This window comes from Sceloporus undulatus, chromosome 1, assembly GCF_019175285.1.
Source record: "Sceloporus undulatus isolate JIND9_A2432 ecotype Alabama chromosome 1, SceUnd_v1.1, whole genome shotgun sequence".
Classification (NCBI taxonomy): Eukaryota; Metazoa; Chordata; class Lepidosauria; order Squamata; family Phrynosomatidae; genus Sceloporus; species Sceloporus undulatus.
In genome coordinates, this window is record NC_056522.1 from 55,299,795 (window position 1) to 55,318,485 (window position 18,691).

The window sequence follows — 18,691 nt, forward strand, 5'->3', positions numbered from 1 at the left end:
ACAGTATTCCAAGTGGGGCCTGACCAAAGCAGTATAGAGTGGCACCATTACTTCCCTTGATCTAGACACCATACCTCCATTGATGCAGCCTAAAATTGCATTGGCCCTGTTAGCTGCCGCACCGCACTGTTCAAGTTATGGTCTACTTGGACTCCTAGATCCCTTTCACATGTAGTCTTGTTCAGCCAGGTGTCCCCCATAATCCTACATCTGTGCATTTCATTTTTCCAACCAAAGTGCAGTACCTTAAATTTCTCCGTGTTGAATTTCATTTTGTTAGCTTTGGCCCAGTTTAAACAGCAATCTTTTCTATAGTCCAGCCTCTATATCACGGATAGGGTACCTTTGGATCTATAATTCCCATCAGGCCCAACCAGCATGGCCAATGGTAAAAGTTGTGGGAATTGTAGTCTGAAAAACTTTAAGCACCAGGGGACGTTATCAGACAAGGGAAATTGGAAGTATAATCCAATGGCAATCCGAAAGCAATCATGGGGTTTAACATTATTGCATGATAGACTACCACACGCAATTTCGGACGATGGGAAGTCAATCCGAACGCAATCATGGGGTTTCACTTTATTGCTTAAGAGGTGATCACACACAATTTCGGGCAATGGCAAACTATTTTCAGGCAATGGGAAGTCAGTTTGAATGCAATTCGAATTTATATAAATTTGCTGAACTAGCGAATTCATGTGAATGCGTTCTGGGCCCACTTTATTTTCATCCGGAATTAAGAGAAATTCCTCCCGTGTGATAAAGTCCCCTATCCTGTTTTCTAGAATTTAAGGACAGACAGAAGGTAGTGATGAAACTGTAAAAGCTGGAACAAATTGGGTAATAATTGATTATAGATTTATTTAGGAAGAGACAGGAGGAAGAAGCAGGTACTGGGAAGACTGATATCTATTAGGCAATATATATACAGTGTATATATATATATATATATATATATATATATATATATATATATATATATATATATATATTATCACACTAGTGCATATTTTGTTTTGAACTATCCCATGCAACAACAGAGAATAATCCAAAAACACTTCTTAAGTGTATGATTACTGTATTTGATGTTCAAGGCATCTAAGAGCCCTAACCTTTAAAAATATTCACATTGAAAATCTATGCAAATGTAAATACACACTAAATATTAAATGTCATAGCATTATAGAAGACTTCTCTCTCTCTCTCTCTCTCTCTCTCTATATATATATATATATATATATATATCACCACTTTTTAGAAGTGTGCACAGTACTTTCCAAAATGAAATCTATCAGTTATTTGTCTGTGTGTTTCTTCCCGAGTAAACAGAGATATTGTTTCCAGAACTCAGATTTAACAGAGATCAAACAAGGGAAAGGGGAATGTTGGCACTAAAACAAAATGATCCTAACGCTTAACTAGTATATTATTGCTAAAACGCTTCAGCACTTTGACTATAACTCTTGAATTCAAAAGAAAGGCGGTGAAAATCAATTCCTGAAATGTCGCATGAGACTGAATGTGACATGGGATGGATGGGAAAGGAAAAGACACAAGGGATGGAAGGGGAGAGGCAAGCCCAGCATGTTTTCAAGAGATGACTGGATCCAAAGCTGTGAATATGTAGCTACAATATGCTCTTTAGTCCTGCTCAAAATGGAGGACATTTTGGAATCCCTCCTGGAGAGAGGGCTGAAATGTAGGACTAGTTTTGGAAGAAAAGGAGGACCACTGGTCGTCTTGCATATAAATCTAAATCCATGCTTCTTAGTCCTGCTCCAAATGGAGGACATTTTGGAAGCTCTCCTGGAAAGAAAGCTAAAATATAGGTCATCTCCTGGAAAAGGAGGACATTTTGGTATCCCTCCTGGATTGAAGGCTGAAATGTAGGGCGGGTCCTGGAAAAGGAGGACCTCTGGTCACCCTGCATGTAAATATAAATCCATACTCCTTGGCCATGCTCAAAATGGAGGACACTTTGAAATCCCTCTTGGACTGAAGGCTGAAACGTAGGACCTGCCTTAGAAAAGGAGGACGCCTAGCCACTCTACGTGTACATTTAAATCCATGCCCCTTGGTCCTGCTCAAAATGGAAGACACTTTGGAATCCCTCCTGGAGAGAAGAAGGGGAAACAAGGACACACCCCCAGAGAAGCGGGACTTGTCTCCATCTCATCCTTCCAAGGCATCAATCAAACCTCGACGTAAGCTCCGCCCCTGGGCGGTTCCTCTCTCGGCTCCCGTCTTCTGATTGGAGAAGACTCGTGGCTTTCAGGACTCAGGGCTGCGCTGCAAAGCCCCGCCCGTGGCAACGCGTCTTGTTACCTTGGCAACAGACGCTGCGGCCTAGCGTCCTTGGGGAAGCCTGAGGCGGGATAATGGAGGATATAGTTGAATGAAGCAGGGTTGTTGCTTTGTGCTTTTGCTCATTATAGTGGGAGCATAATAAGCCTGAGGGAGACCAGGAAGCACTAATTTGGGGAATAACTGGTGGCTCCTGTGAGTATTCCAGTGAGGTTTTAGCCTTTCATGCTATCACACATTTGAAAACTGACATGGAATAGTTGCTCAGGTCAAAGACACACTGCAGAAATAATCCAGTTTGAGACCGCTCTAACTGCCCTGGCTCAGTGCTAGGGAATCCTGGGGACTGTAGTTTATAGTGGCACCAGAGCTCTCTGACTAATTGCCTCACAGAACTACAGTTCCCACAATTCCCTAGCATTGAGGCAGTCTCAGATTGGGTTATTCCTGCAGTGCAGTTTGGACCATAAACTACCTTGATAAGGTTATATTCCGATGTTGCGCTTTCCTTGTGAGCAGACCTTACTTCTGAAAGCAAAAGTGAGTTGAACTGAAAAGGCTTGAACTTAAAAAGCTGCTGAATGCTTTAGGACTCTGTCTCCTTTTTTCCCTTGCTAGTTTTATAATAATTAAATATGCAAACTGTTTATAAATGTAAATGGTTTAGATTGGGAAATTTGCTACATCTTGACACTAAATTCCTTTTAACCGTATCTTTTTTAGTTCAGGTGACTGAGGCATGAAGTGGGTGAAATATATCATGTATCTCTTTTCTCACTATCCTAACAGCATCTCAGAGTGGTCTTCGGTGCATCGTGTTAGGAAACTATTGCATGCCCTGCTCTTGTTTGCAATTGGCTGCGGCGGTTATTTTGTCATGCAGTTTCACTTGGATGGTCTATGATGATGATGTTGTTGAGGATGAGGATGATTAGTTCCAGTGGAACCAGATCACCAAAAGCAGCTCTGAGACCCTGCAACCCAGAAAGCCCCCAAATGCTGAAAAAATAAACCAACAACCAAACAAAAATGTTCAGGACTGCCTAGACCCAATGCATGGGAGGCTAGAGTTATGCTTCAGTGTTTTCTAGAAGGCATCTTTGTTGCTGTGTACTTTCAAGTTATTACTGGATTATGGCAACCCTAAGGCGCACCTGTCATAGGTTTTCTTGTCAAGATTTGTTTGGGGCGGGTTGCCGTTGTCTGTCAATGAGGCTGAGAGAATGTGCTTTGGCCAAAGTCATCCATGCCTGAGCAAGGATTTGAACCCTGACCTCCCTGAGTCCTCACCCAACACTCAAACGTCTACACTGGCTATATGCACCTCCATATGGGCCAGAGGCACATTGGGAAAAGCAAGATGCTAGAAGGGAGCAGTGTGTACACAGCAGATGAATAGGCAGCAGGGGAAACCAAGGCAGGAGGACTACACAGGAATACATCCACAGGGCGACTTGCATGGAGAGTCTCAACAATTGTAGTATAGTCGGCCCTCTATATCCATGGATTCTTTATCCATGGATTCAACTATCCTCACTTGAAAACTTTGATTTTGCCATTTTATGTAAGGGACACCATTTTACTGCGCTACTGTATTTAATGGAACTTGAGCATCCAGTTTTTGGTATCCACAGGGGGTCCTGAAACCAAACCGCGGCAGATACTAAAGGGCTACTGTATTACTGACAGCAAGTGAATACAGAAAACCATATATCAAATAGTAACATACCACAATGAGCAGGAAACTACTTGGTTATCATCCATATTGTGCTGTGCTGAGAAGAAAATTAACAATTTACAGCACTTCCACATCTGAATCCAAACTTTAGGAAAACAGGAGAGTGACGAGCTCTTCCCACTTTAGCAGGGCTGTACAGTTGATCAGCTCATTAAATGATTATAGGCACAGTGTGGTAAATTATAACTTGCCAAGCTGTTGTCTGTTCACTAGTGGATTCAGATGAATGTAAACTCAGCACAGTAGAAGGGTTCATGACTGTTCTGACAGAATGAGAAAACCAAAAAATACATCTCCAATGGTGATATGTGATTACCACATCAGGAGGTTCTGTGAATTGATTCAGTGTGATAAATGACTCACTGCAAGACTTGGCACCTTACAACTCCCCAAGCTTTTGATTTTGGATTTGATTCGAACACATTGTGAAATAGTTATCACACCATAGCAACCTTGTTCTCCTACACTTGTGACTGCTGAATGCTCACTGAGGACAGAGTGAGAGATGTGTGCTTTGTAAAAAGAAAAATAACTTTAGCAGCCTGTCTAGGTTCACCCTAGATTTCCTAAAACACTGCAGTTCCTTCATATGATATGCTGGGTATTTAGCTGATGGATATTCTGAAAGAATTTGTAGTACAGAAATACTTGGCAATACATGGCAATCATTAATGATTTTTGTTTATTTTTAAAAGGTGTAAACAATCTAACTTGTCACAAGAACCCCTGTGTGTAAAAATATTGCTAAATATACTGATGATTAGATGAATGCACATCAGGAATTCTCAAATGTATTTTACCAAACTGGTCTTTTAAAAAGAAACTGGAGTCTTTCCTTTTGCAACTTATCTCCATCTGTTGCAGTGCAGACACAGCTGCTTGTGTCTCCTATTGTGTCTTCCAAACTCTTGTACAAGTTTAGATGTGTGGTTTGGGGGGAAATTATAGTAGCCATCAGTATCGTGATCTTCCAGATATAGACAGGTGCTCTCTTATAGTTACCTTGCATTACAGTATGGATGGCTGCCTCTACTGTTGACTACTCAAATTTATTTTTAGAGCCATAGAATCCCAAGGCTGGAATGGATCATAAAGTTCAATTGCTTGCACCAAAGTACCACAGATGAGCCAACCCCAGATTAATTCCCATAATACTGACAAGAGGATGTCACAAGTAGAAAGCAGCAGTTAACAAGGAACAGTTTGCTAAGATGCGCGCAAAGTGAAATGTTCCAAATCAATCAAATGAATTGATATATATGACATTTATGCATATTTCTGTTTCAAATTTGGTCTTTTAGCTTTTCAGCCGACTCTAAGACATCTGCTACGTTGACACTGGTTTTTCTGTTTATGGCCCATTAATCCCATGGTACTAAATTGCCAAGCCTGGCCAAGCAAATCATCTTTTTAACAGTTAGATACACAAACATTTGGATATTAAACTGATGCTCCTTGGTGTGCATGTGGAAGAGTTTGCAATTGGCTCCCTTTCTCCATTAGTGTCAGGAACATCAAGGAGGGACCATATTACTCCGGTATTGAAGTCCCTCTACTGGCTGCCTATTAGTTTCCGGGCCCAGTACAAGGTGTTGGTTATCACCTTTAAAGCCCTAAATGGCTTGGGTCCAAACTATCTCAGGGACCGCCTCCTCCCATACAATCCTCCCCGCACACTCCGGTCCTCTGGGAGGAATTTGCTGCAGCCTCAAAGAACTAGGCTTTCGGCTACCTCCCAGCGGGCTTTTTCTGTTGTTGCCCCCAGATTGTGGAACGACCTGCCAGAAGAGATCCGTCAGTTGACATCTTTAGACAGCTTTAAAAAGGCTGTCAAGACGGATCTCTTCCGGCAGGCCTTTCCGGAATAGATAACCCTGGCCTCAGGAACCCTGTTCTTATGAGAGTCCCCAAGGTCCTCCTTGGAAATGCTACTGTAGTTTACTGTTTTATTTGTTTTGCTCTGTTTTGTTTTTGTCTTGTAATAATGTGTATGTGTTAATGTTGTTTAATTAGTTGGTTTTAATTATAATTGATTTAATAATTTTTTAAGGGGGGGGAGGGAATTTTGATCTACAATGTATTGTATTTTATCGTTGTTAGCCGCCCCGATTGACCTCAAGGGGCGAGATATATAAATAAACTATTATTATTATTATTATTATTACCGAATTCTGCTGCAATAAACATTTCTAGGGTGCTACTCTGTGGACCCTTCTCTGCTCCCATCTCCATACAGGTTTCTGGGATCTGGCAGTAAGGTACAGATGGTACCACTAATGATTGTATTTTCTGTGGGGATTAGGGCAAGTAATAAATAATAAAATAATAATAATAAATTTTATTTATATACCGCCCTGTGGCGAACCAATCCGGGCGGTTTGTGCGCTACCATGTGTATTGACACTGTTGTGGAGGCACGAGTATTGAATGGAGGACCATGGAGAAGCTCTGGAGTAAGGAGCATGTGTACCCTTGCAAGGGCAGAAATGTAGGGCTTCATTGACACTTTTAGTGATGACCTAGAGCTTGATGCCAGGTCACCGCTGCTTAGATCTGTTGGGATTTTGCAGGAAAACAGCACTTTTTGCAATAGGTATGTTTAGCGCAAGACTGCTGTGCTACTTGTAAATTACCCTAAAATTCAGGGGAACTTCTGGAGTACTCCCCAGAAGAGCTATAGGCAGAAACAAAAATTAGACATCCCTTTTGTTCCTTCTTTAAAAGTTTGAGCCCCTGCCCCCAGCTATTATACATGGCACTGTAAGGAGCTGTTATAGTTAATTGCTTTAAACTTGGACTTATGGTGACCTTTTGAACGAAAGACATCCAAACCACGCTTTATCAACAGCCCTGATCAAGTCTTGAAGGGCTGCAGCTTCTTTGATTGAGTCTATCCATCTGTAAAGTGGTATTCCTCTATTCCTACTTCCTTCTACCATAATAAGCATTATTGTTTTTTCTAATGAGCCGTGTCTTCTGATATGTCCAAAGTACAACAATCTCATTATTGTAATCTTGGTTTGTAGGGAGAGTTCAGGTTTGATTTGTTCTTGGACACATGTATTTGTCCTTTTGGCAGCCCATGATATCCACAGAACTCTCCTCCAACACCACATTTCAAATGAGGTGATTTTCTTCTGCTTTCTTCATTGTCCAGCTTTCACAACTTTACAATGAAGTTGAAAATTTGTTTAAATGGATAATGGTATTTAATGATATATTTTTACACTTCAGGATCTTGTCATGCTCCTTTGCAGCTATCCTTCCAACTACTAGTTTTCTGATATCTTGACTGTAGTCTTCCTTCTGACAGTATACTCCCACTTGGTTCCCCATCTAGGGAAGCTGCTTTAATTTTTAAGTGCAAAAGCATCTAAGGATGAATTCATCTTTCGTTATAGAATATTTTATCATTATTTCAGGGGGAAAGCATCATTAATTTTCTATGATTTAATCATTTTTATTATGTAATAATTAGCTATTCATACTAAAATGGTCATAGTAATGGTCATAACTCTGCTCATCATTATTCATTTATTTTGCTTTACAAAAAATAAATTCAGCATTCTTGTCTCTCAGAAACTGCAACACCACAGTGTTTATATTAACCAGCATTTGAGAACTGCAGAAATCTTTTAGGTTTTACTGGCTCTTGATAACTAGGGCTTTGCTTAGACCAGGGGTAGGCAACCTACGGCCCGTGGGCTGGATGCGGCCCGGCGAGGCCTTAGGACCAGTCCTAGCCCAGTCCTGCCGCCGATTGCCGCCGGGGCCTTTGGGCTCTTGTGCGAGGGCGCGGGGCCATTGGCCTATCAGGAGGAGGTGGGCAAGGGGGGCAAGCGGCGGGCAAGTGGGGGCAAGGGGGGCAATTGTCTATAGAAGCCTCAGAAACATGCATTTATATTAACATTTTTTAAAAAATCAGCAATTTTTTTCGCGTGTCCTGCATTATTATTTTTTAAAAAGTGTCCTCCATTTGAAAATTGTGTCCTCCATTTGTCCAGGTTTATTTGTTTATATAATGTTTTTAAAATTATTTAATTATTTATTTTTTGGCTTCGGCCCCCCAGTTGTCTGAGGGGCAGCTACCCGACCCACAGGTCAAAAAGGTTGCCTACCTCTGGCTTAGACTAATTTCCTCTTTCCTCCCAGCCATCTTCTTGGATTGATGAGAATGACAATGACAATAGAGGTAAGTATTGCACCATATCTGTGACCTCAAGAATTTCTAGTTAAGGAACAAAAATGAAATAGTGTGATGATGGAAGGGAGATTCAGAAATTGTAGAAGAGAAAAAATCTAGTTAAGAGAATTCCTGTGATCTCTTGTTGGAAGGATTTTCTTTGTGGCTTTGGGTTGGAAACTTTAGCAGTCTATTATTGTACAGTATTTGCTCTGTAGTTGCTGATGGCACACCCTCCATAGGATAGCCAGTGTGATAGATAACATATTGTGTCATTTGGCCCTCAGGCAGCTTTTGTCTCACCATTTCTGCAAAGACCAAATTATCCATTTGCTCTGGTCTCTCCCTGCATCTCCAGTTCCTGCCATCATATCAGCTCATTGCTTTCCATAGCACCTGCTGTTCACTGTGAATATAGTCAAGGAAACCTTTGCAGCCACATTATCTGCAACGCAACATGAATCATTTATCTTTGCTTCTAGAGTTCTTCTTAGCATTTTGTAGATTTCTGTTCTTGTGATTTAGCGGACCGTTTTATCAGCACTACCTCAGACAGTTTGGGAACTGGAGAGATTGTCAGAGCCTACAGCCGATTATAAAGATTTCAAAGACATCAGGCCTTTAGCAAACCAAGGGCTGCTGCTGCGTATATGTGCTAGAAAAGCAAAATTGAGCAGCTTTATGAAGAGAAAGGAAATAATGAGCTTGATCTCAACAGCAACACCTGCTTCTGTCTTTGTAAAGGGAAAGTACTGTGTGGGATCAAAGTGCTATTCTGTTGAAGTCTGCAGAATTGGGATGATGGTTCCCACATGGCCACAAGCTTCTTTGCTCAAGATTTTTTGTAGGTCTTGTGATGATGAACATTTTGTTAGAGACTAGGATGGTATTCAGTCTCAGTTTACATACTATATCAAATTGAGCTGTACAATAAGATGAAAGGCATGACCTAGCATTCAGTTAATAATAATAATAATGTTTATTTATATTTCCTGCCTCTCCCATGGATTGAGGCGGGATTACATCAATAAAATAATACAATAATACAGATACAATCAATAAAACACTAATACTGAATTGACCAACATTCCTATTAGTTCTCTAAAATAGCAATTCATCAAATAGCCAACAATCATAATCAAGAGTGGAGCATTGTTGTAGCCTTCATATGGAGTCCAGTGGATAAGCCCACCGGAAGAGATCCATTTTGAGTGCCTTCTTAAAAGCCTCTAAAGTGGTGATGAGACAGATCTCTTCCGGTAGGCTATTCCATAATTTTGGAACCGCAGCTGTAAACGCCCTAGTTTACTAGAGAGTAGGACTATAGCCAAGTATACTGTATCCTATGTTCATCTAACAGGGCTTATTTGTTCAAATGGCTATGTTCAGAATGGTTAAATCCTAAAAGAAAGGAACCACAAAATCAAAGAATCACAAAATCTCAATTTTGGAAGAGCCTGCAAGGGCTATCTGGTCCACCTCAGTGTCATGCAGGAAAACCAATTTAATGGACTCCAGAAAGATCCACGTCCAACCTCTGTTTAAAGATCTCCACAGAAGGGGAGTCTACCGCTCTCTGAGGCAGTCCATCCCAATGTTAAACACTTTTACAGTCAATAAGTTCTTCCCAGTGTGTAGACAGAATATCTTTTCCTGTAATTTGACTCCATTGGTTCAGGTTCTAGTTTCTGGAGCAGCAGAAAATAAACTAGCTCCATCATCTACAAGACACTTCTCCAGATACATAATATTTAAATATAGCTATCATGTCACCTCTCACTCTTCTTTTCTCCAAGCTAAACATACCCAGCTCTCTCAGTTGTTCCTCATAAGACTTAGGGCCCGAACAGACAGGCCAAAATAAAGCTGCTTCGGGTCACTTTGGAGGTATGCTGTTTAAACGATGCATGTGTCCTAAGAAGCCGGAAGCCACACCAAAGCCACGTTCCAGTCCTAAGGACTGGAGTGCAGCTTTGGTGCAGCTTCTGGCCTCTTAGGATACCTCCAAAGTGACCTGAAGCAGCTTTATTTTGGCCTGTCTGTTCGAGCCTTTAGTTTCCAGACCTTTGATCACCTTGGTTGTCATTCTCTAGATACATCCCAGCTTGTCAATTGCTTTCCTGAAGTGTGGTGCCCAGAACTGCATCTTATCTCTTACTGACTCCAGTATTCTATATTCATCAAGAAGAGCACTCTTTTCCTTTTGGGAGAAGACTGCCAAAATTATCTTTTATCATCATGATGGATGACTGGAAATGCCATCTTCTCTTTGTATAAGTTACTGTGAGACAAACGACAGAAGGCTGCTGCCATCATAGACACAGCTTGGTAAGGTTATTTTTGAAGACTATAAGTCCCAGAATCAGTTGATCAGCATAGCCACTAGCTGTGCTTACTGAAGGCTTCTGGGAATTGTAGTCCAAACATTAACTTATCCAAGCTCTGTGTTTTGCTTATGAACTTAAGGCTTGCTACTGTTGCAGCAAGATATTAGATGAGATGGATCCTTAGCATATCCAGCATAGGCTCTTCTTGTGTTTGGTTTCTTCATTGTATGAGAAGAACCATTTGGCCTGAGACACTTCATTCTTCTGCTGTACAGTTGATCTTGTAAATTTTGGAGAATCTATATGGGTATACTGTAATATCGATCAGTGTTATAGAGGAACCTGCCTAGTGACTGGGTAGTGATAGTCAGCTCACTTCCAGGCCTGCGGCTTTACGACTATGTTAGGTACACCAGAACTAGTTGGTACTTGGCAGTGGATGTGGGTCAAATGTATACCTGGTTCTAAACAAAATACCCCTTGTTTTTCCATTAACAAATTTAGGGCAACTAAGTAGGCAGAGAAGAAGCACGGCCCACCCATATTATAATTTATCTTTTGCAACCTGCCTCCAAGACATTGATAATACTTCTCAAGTTATCCTCACAGCATCCTTGTGCCATAAGACAAACTGGATGGCGGGTGGGGCTGAGATTTAAACTGAGCCAGGGTCACCTAGTAAACTTCTTGGCTGAGCAGGGATTTATTTTGGAGCATCTTTATTCTAATTAACTATTCAGCACTGTCTTTATATTTATGCTTTCTGTATAATGTCTTGAGTCAGATTTTATTAACTTATTATTATTATTATTATTATTATTATTATTATTATTATTAACTTTTCCTTGGTTGAGATGCATTAGCTCAGCACACATAAAGCTTGAATATTTTGTCATGTAGGAATCACATGAATTCTGGTTTTGATTGTTACATAGAAATATGATTGTGCAACTTTTCCCTTCATGATTGCATAACATTTGAATGTGGACTAACCAAAAACTGGAAGTTACATTTAGTTGTATTTAGTTCTTTGAAGACTGTGAGTGTCTCTTTCTGGTGCTGGAGACCTGTGGAAAAATTAGGGAAAAAACATTTTTGTCCATGCTTTTCCTGAATCATGCTAAAATAAAATATTCCATAATTTATTTTCTTCCCTTTTTCAGTTTTTTCTTGGGGGTTTTTTTCTGATTTTTTAACCATTTCTCCCTGGAAAAACCCCGGAGGTGAGAGGTAAGAGTTGATCAAGGTGAGTGCAATACTTGGATGCCTTGATCCCTTCTCCTCCTCTTCCCAAACCTTTTCTGTCCTAGAGTGGAAAAGAAGGGTAAGGATGGCACTTGGAGCCTCTTCCTGGAGGAGGAGGAGGAGGAGGAGGAGGAAGAGAGCTATTTCCTTATAAAATGTAAAGTATGAATGTACTGTACATGAATATCTGAACAAAAATACAAACACTAGACAAATAACATTTTTGTTCATATACTATGTTGAGTGGTGGATAGGTAATGTCTGCATGTAGATATAAAGGGGTCCACAAGGGAAACAAGTTTGAGAACCACTACAATATTAGATAGTAGCTTTACTTGTAGATATGTGCACTGGTGGAGCTAATTACTGACATTGCTATTTCAATAGTGTAAGGAAATGCAGCCATCAGAGCCATCTTCCTCATCTCCATAGTAGTTCAGTGCTTTACAACAGTTTATTTGTACTGGGAAGAGATACTAACTTCTGGTTTTTCTGTAAACTTTGCTTCTAAGAACAGTGGCAGCTGAACTGTAGTGATCATCAAGCTTGGGCAGAACATTCCTTCAATTTTTAATTAAGAGGGAGAAAAACAACACCATCATATTTCAAGATGCAGGAGCCAGTTGCAGATCCAAAAGCCCTTCCTCGTCCCAGTCGTATAACTATAATGAACCCTGCAGCAAATCCCCGGCGAATGCGACGGCTTATTGCAGAGGATCCTGAATGGAATCTAGCCATAGTTCCACAGCTCACAGAGCTCTGTATCCAGCACATAATCACTAACTTTGAAAGTAAGTGGAGTCTCCTTGTTACTGAAAATCAAACCTTACTAAGCATTCAGGGACAGGTTGATATTCTGTCTGTCTTTCAGAACTGATTTTCAGATATGAGAATATTTGGATGACTCATTTGAAAATGTTAGGCAGTTTTACCTGCAAGCCAAAGCATTCCTGCTGTTGCTAGTAAACTAGTTCATTCCATGCTTTTTAAAAGATAGATAGATAGATAGATAGATGATAGACAGATTTGAATCCTTTGATTTAATGCAATGTGTGTCTCTATACTTTGGATTGAATTGTCATTCACACTTCCCAAGAAGTATAGTTTGAGCAGAGGTAGTAGTGGCTAGGGAATTCTTGTCATCCTCACCAAGCTGCTGTGCCCAGATTCTTTGGCAGAAGATGTCTTAAATTAACATAAAACAAAATGTAGATGTGTAGTGTAACATACTGAGTGTATTGTTCTTCTTGGAATATATAAGGCAGCAAATTAGCACCAAATTCTACCAGGCTCCCTTTTTCCATACAGTTCTAATTTATCTTCTTTTCAATTAGAGAATCCTATTTTGCATAGCCTCATTCCTGAACACCAAAGGAAAGTACTGGACAAGATCTCTACAAGTCTTCCCCTTACTGTGACTGCCAACCTGATTAGTGATGAAAACTATTGGAAACGGTGCTGCACAGAGAGGTGGACAGTTTGTGATGTGTCCCGTTATGGAAACAGCTGGAAACAGATGTTTTTTGAACGTCACCTAGAAAACATCTTGAAGTTCTACATTCCAGATACCACAAGTCCCAACCAAGTTCTGGATATTATTCCACTCTGCAAGGAATATGTGAAAAAGTTGGAGATTGATCAGTTTCTTCCACCAGTGAAATTAGATCAGAAGAAAGAAGATGAAGAAGCTTCTGATACTGAAAGTGATGCCGGAATAGATGAACCTTCTATGGACCATTTTGATATGAGCTTACTGGTTCCAGCTCTCTGTCACCTAGAGGAACTCCATCTTTCGTATGGTGTTAAAGACTGTGGCATGAATTTTGAATGGAATCTATTTGAGTTCACTTATCGGGACTGTTGTTCACTGGCAAATGCTCTGAAGAAGTGTCTTACGCTGAAAGTAATTTTTCCAAATAGTTTTATAATATTTTCTAACCCTAAACATGGAATAACTATCCCTAAAAATCATAGATAAGTTTAACTATTCTTGCATTAAATTAAGGCAGAACTGTGTCCAGCCTGGTTCTCAGAGAACCTCTTTTAGAGCATATTTATTTGTAAATCTCAAGTAGTCTTATTTGAGAGTTTAATGTTGTTTATATGTTACATCAGAAGCCTGGAAAATCTAGAAATAACAAAGAGATCTGACAAGAAACAGAATTATAAATCAATTTAATTCACAATAATTAAAACAAAACAAAACCAGTTAGCCCACAAGCCAGAACCAAATTGTGATTACTCAGCTCCAAAATCTTTGGGTGAAAAGCTTTGATTTAATCCTTTGCTTTAGCACTGTTGCTCTGCATCTTAGAAAGAAAGAAAGAAAGAAAGAAAGAAAGAAGTTGCAACCCAAGTTAGAAATATAGCATAGGAAAAAAAGCTTAAACCTTCCTGTCTCTCACATTAAGGATCTATGCAGGTCCTTATAAAAGGAAAAATAAATGATGGAAGCTTCAGTCCTAGATGCATCGTGGCTTATCTAGTTTATCTTTAAATGTGGCATATAATAAAACTGCAGCTTTTAGGTTCATTTCAAACTGTTTCCACCCAGAATATCTATTTCAAATATACATATTCAGGGACGCAGGTGCTAAACAAAAAGTTTCTACTTCTGTTGCAAAAAGAAGTGTTCCACAGACAGAATGACCCTGCGATTCTGCACTGACAAATGATGCTGGGAAACACAAGGGCTCTAGCACTGTGTTTGCTAGAACTGTTGTGTGGGGAATCTGCTGTGATGGGCCATCATCCTTTCACCTGCTAGTTGGTACCAGAAAAAGCCTTGAGCCTGCTTGTAGGCAATGCAGAACTCTTTTCTTGAAAAACTGTCTTTTTCTGAGAAACCTAGGCAGTTAACATACTAAGTGCTGTTGTATCAAGAGCTTTCAAATGGCTTCTTGTGGACACAGTTTGTTTGGGGAGTTTAGGAGAGAGACTTTTAAGAAGAGGCATCTAATTCTTACGATATGTCAATTTTTTCAAAAAGCACCTGAGGGAATGAACTGCCCAGTCCTCTAGCTTTCAGTGAGAAATGGGTGATTCTCTAGGAATTTGAGATGAAAAAGCACTGTTGTTTTTTTAAACTTAGCAAAGTGTGTGATCTAATTTTTCTGCTGCAGGTGTTCAAACTGTCACGTAGTAAAGTGGATGATGACAAAGCTCGGCTACTGATCAAACATCTATTAGACCACCCCTCATTGATAGAACTAGATTTATCTCACAACTTGATTGCAGACCGTGGAGCACGAGCTGTTGGCAAGCTAATCAACTGCAGCAAGCTGGTAACCCTTAACCTTTGTGATAACAGGATCCGGGCCCAAGGAGCCCAGGCTATTGCTCATGCTCTGTCCAAGAATTCCATCCTGACATCCTTAAATATGCGCCTCAACTGCATCGAGGATGAAGGAGGTCAAGCCATCTGCCATGCCCTCCTGGTTAACAGCACAGTGACTACTCTTCACTTGGGTGGCAATGAGTTGTCAGAGCCAACAGCCACTCTTTTCTCTCAAGTCCTGGCTCAGAACATAACTCTGACACACATCAACCTTTCCTGCAACCACATTGGGCTAGTATGCAATCTTCTTCTTAAAATGTAGGCGTAAACCATATTAAAATGTAGTATTTACAGGGCAGAGAATTTTCAAAGCCCTTTACATATATTATCTTAACAATCTTTACACTTTGAAGGTAGGTCAAATTGGCTGAAGCTGAGAGAGTGTCTTGTCACCGTGTGATGAACTGTTAGCTACACAGTACATAGAGATATCTTGTAGCACCTTTGAGACTAACTGAAAGAAAGAAATCAGCAGCATGAGCTTTCCTAGACTTCAGTCTACCTCCTCAGGTGCATTTGGAGGAATTAGACTGAAGTCTACAAAAGCTCATGCTGCCAATTTCTTTCTTTTAGTTAGTCTCAAAGGTCCTACAAGATGTCTCTACATACTGATTCTACAGACTAACACAGCTATATCTTTGAATTCTGTTAGCTACACAGTCTAGATTATATGTACAATAGAATGAGGATGTAGGAGAGCAGGCAATACCACCTTTGGCTGCAGTTAGGGAATTTATCTTTCCTAAGGAGCATACTTCTTGCAAGGGGCGATGTACTAACTACAGGTACCTATAAGAAGGTAGTAGTACCTAAGAGAAATTCCTGTATAGTAAGGCATGGGATTTTCTTTTACAAGTCAGTGGTTTTGTTGATGCAAGGGACCATTAAAAATATGATCCTACCTGTAGCTTGAATTAGTACAAACTATTCCACCACTTCAAAACTCAGAAATGACAAGAGAGAAGCATATACAGTATATGTTGTCTCAGATGCACATTTACTGAGTTCTGTGAAAATGAGTTAAAAGTGGGTGTCAAAGAAATACAAGATGAGCCAAAGAAATACAAGATGTTTCCCTTTTGGAAGTGGCATAAATTTACCTTAAGAGAGATATTCTGGATGTCTAGATTTGCTGCAGTATATAGTTATCTGAGTGATTATTTTATTTAAAATCAACATAGTGTGTGGGTGAAGCAAGAAGGCTCAGAACAGACTATTAGCAAAGAAACATGTCAGCCCATGTCACAGCTCAAAGGCCACCAACCTGTTCTTGCTACATCCTTTTGAAACGTGTCTGATAATAGAGGCATCATCCAAATGGGTTCAACACCCTGGATAGCTCCTTTAAGGTTCAATTTTTGCCACACCAATCCTATTCCTGCTGGGTCTTGTAGAAGTATCAAGTGTTGATATAGTTAATGCTTTCTTGTATCTTTCCACTTGCATACCAAATTCTCCAGAACTGTCAACCACATCTATCTAGTATTTCCTAAGCAAACACTTTATCATCTGTTCACATTGTAATGAGGGAGTAGGAAGATGTCGCTGTCATAGTGACATCTTCATAACTGAGAGCATGACACATCCTCCATTGTGTGAGCAATTATTAAGCAATAGCAGATTGGAGAAGAGTAATATAAGAGGTATACAAATTGCTTGCCTTGGTGTATCCCTCTGTTTTTTGAAACATATTACAGTATGACTGAAGAGGTATTCCAAGCACTTCTAAACCTTAGCAGATGTGGGTTGACAGCCCCCACGTAGACCAGGGCTTCATCCTTGTCCTCGTGTGCTGCTGACCGTCTAAGTGCCTTCAAAGTACAATAAGATTTTAGAGAAGAAGCAGAATTAGGTCAGTTAAATGTGTGGTCTGTCTAGATAAAGTATGTGTAACATATGGCCCTCAAGATGATATTGGACCCTGCAACTCCTATCTGGGTCAGCCAGTTTACCAATGGTGAGGTATAATGGGACTTGCTCTCCAACATCCAGAACACTATACATTCTCTTTCCCTGGCTTAGGAGACAGAATGCAAGGACTTTCTTAACTGGCTACCAAAGGAGAGTTGAAGTATTCACAAAGATACCATTTTTCTTAGGTGCTGTTTGTGGGGTGCCCAAAGACAATCAGCTGGGTATTGTGAAGTAAGAATGAACAGGAGGAACCTTCGGTCTTTTCTAGTAGGGCTCTTCTTACCTTCTTATATGTGTTTTAAGACTGGCAATAACAGTTTTGTTACTCTCTGATTAAATGTATGGTTTGGTGTTTTTTTTAGGGGAATACTTCTTCAATTCATCCTTGAGGATGAATTCCCCTCTGAAATCTCTTCATGTGGTTCTCCACTTAGAAAGGTTGAAATTCAGCAGTGTAGGATGCCTGTCTGCAACTGAGAATTTGCATTTGCATTTGAAATTCTACAAGGAGAAACAGCCCATTGGAGAATATTTGGAGCAATGGAATAGTGGGTTGGGAAAAGGATTATGTGCCCCCTGTACTACCTCTCCCAAAAACAGTAACTTTCAAGTAACAAGGCTTTGGGCCACTTTTGGACATTTGCATGTAACATATACCTTGGTCCTTCGCATTCTAGTTGGTTATATTTTTGCAGAAGAAGGAATAGCATATTGTTTTAATTTTGATTCCCCCTTGAGGCATCCTTACTGTTTTCACCAGCCTTCCCTACACATTCATTGAAAGCCACTCAATAAAGTGTGGGAAGTGTTTTCATATAAACCTGAAGGGGTTTGTGTGGGTGTGTAGTCTCATGCACATGTGTTTGTGTTTGGTCTTCAGCCTAATTTCTTTACTGATTCCAGGATGGAGGGAAGCAGCTGCTAGAAGGCATGTCTGATAACAAGACTGTGGTGGAATTTGACCTGAGGCTGGCAGAGGTGGGACAGGAGAGTGAATACCTCATAAACCAGGCCATAAAGACTAACCGGGAACAAGCCCGTCTCAAAAGTCTTCATCGTTCAGGTTCTACCCATGGCCCACCTCCTCCTGAAGAAAAACTTCCTGAGCCAGTGTAATATTTTTATGTTTCGTCATCACCTTCAAACTACACTTTATTAAATATCTATTTTTAATCTAAATACTCTGGTTGAAAGTTATTATTCCTTCTCCTCAGCTAGACTTGAGTTCAGCTAGCCTCAGGTTTTGTTTTTTTTAACCCCTCTCTTTTGAGTGCAGCATTTGGCACTATGTCCTGTTTCCAATGTCCTTGATGAGAGCAGTCCTTGATGAGAGCAAGCATGTAGGACAGGAGTAGGAAGCCTCTGAGGGTCCAGGAGCACTTTTTACCTTCACCTGGGTCTTTGATGGCTACACTATCCTGACCCCCCAACTCCAAACAAAAGTATGCCCCAAAATGGCAGATCTCATTCTCAAATGTGTTAGGGTGAGTTGGGGCCAGAGGGGCACTGGAGACGCAATTTTTGCCCACTCCTGCTGTAGGTAAATCAGTACATGTAACTGAAATAAGCACATTTTTGCCCATTTTAGTCCTGTTTCTCTTTAATTTGTTGTTTCCTCTGCTGTATGATGGGGTGCGCTCCTG

At 40.4% G+C, this 18,691-nt stretch overlaps 1 protein-coding gene across 5 annotated transcripts; it reads left to right on the plus strand.

The window, feature by feature from the left end:
* The first annotated feature begins 2,359 nt into the window (after positions 1-2,359).
* On the plus strand, positions 2,360-18,227 carry TCTE1 (t-complex-associated-testis-expressed 1). Of its 5 annotated transcripts, none has more exons than XM_042440533.1 (6): positions 2,360-2,499; positions 12,310-12,588; positions 13,132-13,700; positions 14,920-15,392; positions 17,234-17,315; positions 17,952-18,227. In XM_042440533.1, the coding sequence occupies exons 2-6, from the start codon at positions 12,408-12,410 to the stop codon at positions 18,162-18,164; spliced, it is 1,518 nt and encodes a 505-aa protein (XP_042296467.1). In that variant the 5' UTR covers positions 2,360-2,499; positions 12,310-12,407; the 3' UTR covers positions 18,165-18,227. The 5 variants fall into 5 exon arrangements, with proteins under 5 accessions (XP_042296467.1, XP_042296503.1, XP_042296487.1 ...); XM_042440569.1 differs by having other exon boundaries at positions 14,920-15,369; positions 17,952-18,088; XM_042440543.1 differs by having other exon boundaries at positions 2,365-2,499; positions 12,315-12,588.
* The last annotated feature ends 464 nt before the right edge of the window (positions 18,228-18,691 follow it).